The following is an 8372-nucleotide window of genomic DNA, read 5'->3' on the forward strand; positions in this document are numbered from 1 at the left end:
AAAAAAAAACCCCTCCGCTCCCATCCCGTGCCTTGGTTTCCCTCGCTGCGCCCTGGGGAGCGGCGGATCTGGGAGTTGTTTGCAAAAAGCACCGGGCTGCTCCCCCCCCGCCTCCGTCCTGCGCAGTTGCCCACCTCGCTCTGTGCGTGTCTGTCCGTCCGTCCGTGCAACGATTGTTCCGCTGCTTTATGCTCCGACTCCACAGACGCCCCAGGAGGCGGCTTGGGGCAGGGGGAGCTCCCTTCTGCGGGGAGGAGGAGCGGGGGAAAGAGTCCCATGCCAGCCTGGACCCACGTATTGAACCGTCAGCCCCATGGGGAGCCTGGTCCCAGCGAGTTCCCTCCGCGGTTCCTGGTCAGAGCGGGGCGATGCAGCGGGGAAGGTCTCTGGCAGTAACGCTGTCCCCATCCTGGGGTTGCTGATTTCCCCACTGATGTTAAACTGTCCCCGTGTCCCCTGCCTGGCCTGAGTCCCGGAGGGGACTTAATGGGTGTGTGGGCAGGGGTCTGGGGTTGGTAGGAGTGGGTTAGTGGGTCCAGGGGGGTGGTAACTGGGTGGTTTTCTCCTGCCAGCCCTGGGGATCCCCGGCCCTGCCATCCCTCTTGCCCTTGGCTGCCCCGTTTCCCTCGGTCTTTACTGATGAGCAGCTGCCCAGGTGCGGGGAGCTGAGCTCTCCGCTGGGTGAGCGGGGTCTGGAGTCAACCCCTCGCAGGCTTGGGGAGTGACCACACCAAGCAAAACTGCCCTGAAGAGGTGGGGGCCAGGATGGGGAGACCCCACATGCACACGGGGAGAGGGTGCTGACACATCCTGACCAGCAGCAGCCGTTTGGCACCTGGGGAAACTGAGGCAGGAGTGGTTACACCAGTCACCCATGGCTGCACGGGGATGGCATCTCCTTCAGCGCAGGCTCTCCGGTCTCCTCCCTGCCAAAGTCATTTTCTCATCGTGGTCTTCACGTGAGAAGGGCTTGATGCTGCCGGCCAGCGGGGCAGGGGACAGGGTGAGCCTCCTCCCTGGAAGAGGTGGTTTGGGGGCATCCCTGGTGCAATCCTCACCATTTCCTTGTGTTGTCCCCGTCCAGATCTCCGTCTCCTCTCCATCCCACTGCTGGGCTTGGGTGCCCATTGCCAGTCCCTGAACCAGGGCCGCGGGGCTGCCGGGGGACGTGTCCCACCGCTGCTGCCCTTCCTCGGCATGGCTGGGAGAGCCTGGGCTCCATCTCGGATGCCCTGGCACGGGTGTGACGTGGGACCGTGCAGAACAGCCGGGGCAGATCCTGCGAGGCGAGGGCTGGCCTTGGGGCCGAAGGCCGTGGGGTGGAAGGTGCTGAGAAAACATGGGGCGAGTTGTGTTTGTTCTCTGCGGCGGCTCCATGGCAACGGTGCAGTGGCCACAAAGCGAAAGAATTTGCATTGTGTCGCTTCAGCATTTCAGAGGGCGCAGCCGGGATCACCAGCTGGGGGCTGGGTGCGCCGGCACCCGCCGGACAGGCCCCCACGGTCCCGCTTGTCTCACCCCTGCCCCTCACCCAAACCCTGGGTGCTTTTGGGTTTTGGCTCAGAGGCTCATTGTATATCGTGGGCAACTGGACCAGTATCCCCCAGTTCCCATCTTTCCATCCCTGTCTTCCTGGGAGCACCGGTTTGGCCCCGCCGTGCTCACTGCCGGCATGTCAGGCCCGGGTGGGCACCGGCAGATGCTTTGTGCTTCGGCTCTGCGCGGGGCGACGTGGGCACCTGCTGCTTTTTCATCCTGAAGAACCGGAGCTGCGGTCCCCGGGGATGGGGTTGGCCAGGCAGGAGCCTCGGGAGCACGGCTGAGGGCTGCCGGAATCACTTTACCTGCTGCAGGCAGCTGCCTGCAACCTGCTCTCTGCCTCGGACTCCCCACTCTGCCTCCCCGGCGCCAAACCCGCACGGGGCCTGGCCTGGCATCCCCGGCCTCTCCTCGCCGGGCTCGTCTGTGGCGGGAGCTGCTGGGGAAGGTCCTTGAACACCAGGGAGACCAAAAGCCTCTTATCGCCTCCTTATCGGAGCCCTGCGCCGGGCCCTGCTGAGTCAGGGTGGAGGAACGTGGCGGCCGGCCAAGGCTGCGCCCCGCGGAGTCAGCGGGGATGCGGCTGCCGCCGGCGCGGGGCTCCCTGGGTGCGGGGTTCCCTGGCACCCACATCTGTGCCAGCGGGTGCTGGGGCAGGCTCTGGGGGGAAATGCCCCGTGGGGAGGCGGGTTGGGGGCGAGGGGTGACCCATGGGGCAGCGGGCACCCACGCTTGCCCTAGCGTGGGGGGCCAGTGGTGGAGCCCTGCGGTAGCCCCGGCTCTTGCCATGCAGCTCCAGGGTGGGCTGAGCAGCTCCGGGCGTCTTTCTCCTTCGCAGCAGCTCTTCGTGCCAGACCCCGCTGGGCCGGCTCCGTAAACAGCCAGGGGAGCAGATAAGGGCAGGGGCCCGCCCTGGCCAGGGACGCGCTGAGATTTACAGAGGCGCTTTCTCCGGGCACGGCCGGCCCAGAACACCGGCCGGCCAGCATCCCGCTGCCTGCTGCGAGGGCTGAGCCCTTCCCGGTGCCCCGTCCTGCTCCGGGAGCAGGGGAGGGGGTGATCTGTGGGTGTCCTGGGCGGGCAGCTGCCTCCAACACTCAGCTCCGACGTGCCAGGCCATGCCCGCTTGGCAGGCACCCTGTCACCAAGAGGCAGGGGTGGGACCTGCTGGTTACATCTCCTCACCCCATTTTGGTGGCAGCCCCAGCCCCATCTGACGGCTCCTGTGCCCTCTCCTCCCCTGATCCCACATCGCTGTGTCCGTCTCAGTCTTCGCCGGAGGACCAGCAGCTCCTCGGTGCTTCCTGCCAGCGGTGCCAAGCGAGAGACCCGCGGGCGGGAGCGGGGTTGGGTGCTGCTCGCAGGACGGGGCATCCCTGCACGGAAAAACCTGCAAGGTCTTGTCCCTAATCCGTCTCCTGGCTTTGCTCCTGCTGTGGAGCCGAGTACCTGCTGTGACAGGCACGCCTGCCATTTAGGCAGCACCCTCGGTACCCTGCAAACACGCCGGGCATGACGGCGCGCGCCGTGGGGACGCCGCCAGCGCCGAGCACCGCGGCGGGGAACCGCGCAGGCGCCGCGGCGGCGTGCACGGGGGGCAGAGGAGAGGACACCCGGGGCAGGTGAAGCAGGGCTGTAATAAAGCTGTGGACTTTGGTGTAGGGAGGAGGTGGTGGTGGCCTGTCCCCGACCGTGCGTGTCACCAGCGTTGTCTCCGTGGTCCTGCGTTGCTTTTTGAGGCTCTGCCCGCCACCCTCTCCCGCCCCACGCTCCCCATCTGGGCCGTTCCCACCCGGATCCAGCTCCTGGCCGGGGAAGGCTGTTATTTACCTTCAAACCTGTTTGGTGGCTTCTCCGGGGAGGGGACGAGCGCGGGGTGGAGAGGTGGTGGGACTGGGACAGAGGCTCACTGGGCTGGAGCGGGGACTGAGAGCGAGGCACAATCGGGCATCGGGGTGGTCCTGTCTCCCTCCGCAGTGCTGGGACCCCCGCCCGGGGCTGCTGCCAGACCCTCGCCCAGAGTCTGTGATACCGCAGAGAGCGGGAGACATCGTGCGTCGCTGGCTGTGGGGCATGTGCGGGGCAGCAGCGGGGTGAGGGCCCAGTCGGGTGTCACACGACGAGGTGTGCTCCTGCCATGACGGCAGCCGGCCAGGGGACTGCTCCGAGCGGGGTTCCACCCTGCGCTGCCTCCTCTGCTGTGGCCCTTCGGCGGGCCGGGGTGATGCAGGGCAGTTTTCTGCACTGTGATTTAGAGGAAGAAAAACGATCCAAGTTTGTTTTCCCATTTGAAATTAATTTTATTTCTGCCTCGGCGTGGGATTGTGTTTGAGAGTCGAGCCAGCAACGCAGTTCGGGTCGTGTTGATTTGCTTTGCAGAGATGTTTTTCCTGGCTGAAGCAGCAGCCTCCAAGTGAGGCCGAGGGCAGGCTGCAGCCCCTGGGCTGGCAGTGGGGGGCTGCGTGGCCAGAGTCACGGTAAATATTATTGTGCTCTTATCCTGCCTGGAGAGAGCACGGTCCTGTGGCGTGTCCCAGGGCACAGATCCTGTGCAGAGACAACAAGGGCGACCTCAGGGAGTGAGGGCGACCGGGCTGGTTGCCTCCAGTAGGGCCCCAGCCCCCCTGGCCTCCCTCACCAGCTCTAAGTTGGGGTGCAGGGGCAGGTGCCAGGTCCCACCCGGGGCCATGGAGCTGCCCGAGCAGAGCTGATGGGCCCAGGGGAAAGATGGACACGCTGGGGCTCGTAAAGAGACGGCGTCGCTCCCCACAGGAAGATGCCGGCAGGGCTGCCTGCGCCGTCCCTCCGGCCGGGAACCGCCTGCCCGTGCTGCGGTGGGAGAGGCCGATTCGGAGGGAGCAGGGGGGCTGGATGCTGGATGCTCTCACAGCCACGGCAGGGTCCACGTGCTGACTGCTCCGTGGGGTTCTCGGGGCTCTCTGGGGTTCCTGCTGCACCCCGCTGGCGTTCTCCATGCTTACGGCATCTGCAGGCAACCGCGGCTTTGGCCCGCTGCAGCACGGGGAGCAGAGCAGTCCCCGAGCCTGGGCGCACGCCTGGATGGTGCTGGCCGGTGCCTGGGAGCAGCGCGGTGGGAGAACATCAACCCCGTGGGGCGGGGGGGTCGTCTTGCTGCCTCCTCGCTGCTCTCAGCACCGCCCTGGCTGCCAGGAGCGGGGAGGTGATGTCTCCATCCCACTGAGCAGGACACACGCAGGCAGGTTCTCCTCCCCTTCCTCCCCTGGGGACCTCGCAGCCCCTTCCCGCCTGCCTGCCAGCTCCCCCCCTCCTCCCCATTTTTCTCCGGTGAGTCAGTGGTGGTGGAAGGGGCGGCCGCGCTGCCTGTTCCCTGCCTCCCGCCGCAGGACCCACCGCCGTGCAGGGAGAAGGCAAGTCGAGGCAGTGCCGTGCAGGCAGAGATAGATGTTTGCAGCCGAGTCTGGCCAAACCTGCTGCGTGCAGGAGGCACAGGCCTGGCGAGGAGGGGGACAGGAGCCAGGATTTTCTCCTCTGGCTCTCCCGGAGTGACGAGCGTCATCGTGGCTAAGGCAGTTCCAGGAGGGAGCTGGGCCAGCGCCGTATCTCACTCGCAGCATCGCTGGTCCGGGGCTGTACGGCCCCGGCCGTGTCCCTTTGGGGTCTCGGCTCTGGTCTGTCCCTTGCGCAGCCCTGCCCAGTCCCACCTCGGTGCCCTCCAGCCCCTCTCTGCCGGCACAGAGCAGAGCAGGCAGAGCTGAAGGCAGGGTGCCTGGCATTCCCTGCCCATTCCTTTCATTTTGCCGGCTTTGGGGATGCTTTGCTCCCTCCAGACCATCTCTGGCACTGGTAGCAGCAGATACCAGCTCCGAGTCAGGGAGAACATCCTTGAGAGAGTGCCCGGCCCTGAGACGCCTCCAGCTCCTTCTCCGGGAGGATCCCACTGCCACGTGTGGATGAGACACGTGTGTCAGATCAGCCCCACTGAGCCTGGAGGGGACGGGGCGATCCAGGGCACGTCGCAAGGAATGTACAAAGGACGGGACGCCAGCTCCGACCGGGCGTGTTGCTACCGGCACTGGCTGCAGCTGCAACGGCTTCCTCAGCCCACCAAGATCTGCAGCCTCCGCCGCAGGATCAGGCCTCTTTCCCTCCTGGCTTCCCCCTCTTTTCCCGTCCCCTTTGCAGCAGGTTTCGCCGTGTGTTGACAGAGCCGGGGTGAGGCCGTCTGGGCGAGGAGGACGCGGTGGCGAAGGTTGCAGGGAGTGGGAGGAGAAGCGGAGGCGGCTCTTCGCGCGCGGCCGCGCTCACCAGCGTCAGCCCTTGGCACGAGGCTCCTCCGTGGCCCGGCACTGCCTGGGCGGTGGCCACGGCGTCCTGCCCGGATTATCCTTTGGGTGATTGCAGCCGGCGATGCTGAGCTCCTCCTGCCGCGAGCTGCAGAAGTGTCACACTCAGGAGAGGGACGCGTCTTTCTGTCAGCAAGGGATACTCTCAAGGCCCTTTGGGAGGGCGATGGGCCACGTACGGGGAGGAGAAGCAGGGACAGGCTGTCCACCAGCACCTGGGAATGTCCTCTCAGCCCCAGGCAGCAGCTTCCACATATGTGTGCTGCCACCACCAGACCTGCGGGGCTGAAGGTCAGTTCTGCCTGGGCCTGGCAGCACAGGGGGGATTGTCCCCCTTTGCCTGCGGGGGCTCGCAGAGCTCCCGGTACCTTGCAGGGGGCTCCCAGGTGAGGCCCCATCCATGCAGAGCTGGATGTGCCATCCTGGAGGGCTGGACCCCCCCCTGCGGAGCCGGGAACGCCGTCACTCTTGGCCGCGTTTGCCCACTGTCGGCCGTGGCCCTCGCTGGGGCTCGTGACGGGCTGCTGGGAGAGGAGAGGGCAGCGTTCAGCGCAGCACGTGGCTGCCCGCTTTGTGCATCCTCAGCCCTTTAATTATGTCCCTTTTCCACTTGCGCTGTGAAAAGAGCTGGGGAGCGTCTGCCTGCAGCCACCGGCACCTTCTGGGTGAGCACGTGGGCAGCGGGGCCGATCCTGCCCGTGCTGCGAGCAGGGTGCTGGGTTATCACAGCAAGGGCTGCAGGGCGCTGCTTGGGTTTGCTGTTATGGACGTGTAGGAGATGCAGGGAAGAAATCCCCCCCGAAGCACACGGAGGTGCCCTTTGCAAGGTCAAACGGTCCCTCGGGCGGCACGTCCAGTGCGTGGGGGCCGTGGGACCTCCGCTCTCTGCTTTGGGTGACTCGGCAGCCAAAGCCCTGCCCTGGCAACACCAACCTTGGCACAGGCAGCGGGGAGCTGGCAGGGCAGGGGGAGGAGGATTTGACACGTCGGCTGCTGCCTGGCACCAGGACAGCCCTGCCTGCTGGGTGAATACTGGGAGTTCTTCACCTTTCGGGGCAAAACACCTGGAGGTGGGAGGGATGGAGGCACCCGGGGCAAATTCCCCTTCTGTGGGGCGCTGCCTGCTGCCAGCTGGATGACACAGGGCTCACCGGGAGCACGCAGCACCTCGTGTGGTGGGGACAGGTGCCGTCGGTGCCACCGTCTGTGCCAGTGCCCGACTGCCCGGCATTTCTGCCCCTGCCTTCACGTGCCCCTGTGCCAGCAGCTACTGGTCAGACTGGTTCGAGACCTCACTCTCCCCCAGCGTGCCGCCAGCTCTTGTGACCGTGACGTAGCCGTGCTGGGTGCCCTGTCCCTAAGGACAAACTCCCTTTGCCCCGTAACGGCTCATGTGTCCCCCCGCCGTGGGCTGAGCCGTGCTGGGAGCGGGGCTCTCCCTGGCAGGGCTGGGGGGGCTGCGGTGGGTGCTGGGTCCCAGGGTGGGGGGCACTGGGGACAGATGAGGAGGGGGAATGCCAGCACCGTTGCCTGTGCTGTGCCATATCCCAAGGGCTGGTGCTCGCCGGAGGAAAAGCCTCCCAGCTCCTCCCAGTTGGGCCGCACTATTGTGGAAGCGAGCAACTGGTTTGTAGGGATGCTGGTGCTCAGTGGGGACCTGGCGAGGAGGGTCCTGGGGGGGGGTGTGGGCTGTCCCAGGGGTTCAAGAGGTGGCAGTTGAGGGAAATCCTGGCCCTGAGCCCGGCAGAACAGATCCCTGCCAGCCGTGCTGTACGTGGGAGGAGGCGGGAGGGCCGGGGGCTGAGCGGGGAGGCCAGAGGAGGGGCCCCCCGCTCTCCTTCTCCCGTGGCCGAGGCGTGCGGTGGGCGCAGCTGGGGCTGTCCCCTCCCGCCGCCGCGCAGCCGTCCCCGGGGTGAGGCTTCTCCCCGCACACGGGCAGCGGGGCCGGAGCCGCTGTGCCTGGCTGAGCATCCTCCCGCCACGCGGATGAGGACGGCGGGAGGCAGCTGGGGGCCGCCGGCATCCGCCTCGCTGGCACACGGCTGGGCGAGAGCCGCCCCGGCACAATAGACAGAGCCTCCGTGGGGGGCGGCGAAGCCCCCCGCTTCTTCGGGGACCAGACCCTCTCCTTGGCCACCATGGTGGTTTTCATGGGCAGGAATCTCTCCTCGCTCCTGGCTTTCTTCAAGAAGAAGGGTGAGTGAGCAGGAGGGAGGGAGCACCGCCTTGTCCTTACACCACCTCTGTTTGCTGGGACCCCCGGCACCAGGCACTCGCCCACCGGCCGTGGGCAGGGGAGGGGAGAGCTGCCATCGCTGGGGGAGGGCAGGGAAGGTCACGCCAGCCCTGGCCTTGTCCACCGGGAAGTTAACGGAATAAATCACTGCGCTCCTCTTGCCGGAAGGCGGCTCTGGGTGTGTGGGGGGTGGGTGTTGGGTGAGGGGCTGCCGAAACTGGGGGAGGAAAGGGCTGAGGGGAAGGGGAACGTGATGGGGGGGGGGCTGTGGG

At 66.5% G+C, this 8372-nt stretch overlaps 1 protein-coding gene across 1 annotated transcript in view; it reads left to right on the forward strand.

Moving 5' to 3' along the window:
- Positions 1 to 7632: 7632 nt before the first annotated feature.
- The window catches only part of KIAA1522 (KIAA1522 ortholog), a 3886-nt gene continuing 3146 nt past the window's right edge, over positions 7633 to 8372 (forward strand). The window contains exon 1 of the mRNA XM_026863218.1: positions 7633 to 8060. Within this exon, the coding sequence (XP_026719019.1) occupies positions 8003 to 8060 (58 nt within the window). The 5' untranslated portion in view covers positions 7633 to 8002. The remainder of the gene's footprint in view (positions 8061 to 8372) is intronic.

Source organism: Athene cunicularia (assembly GCF_003259725.1).
Source record: "Athene cunicularia isolate RWA chromosome 23 unlocalized genomic scaffold, athCun1 chr23_part1, whole genome shotgun sequence".
NCBI lineage: Eukaryota > Metazoa > Chordata > Aves > Strigiformes > Strigidae > Athene > Athene cunicularia.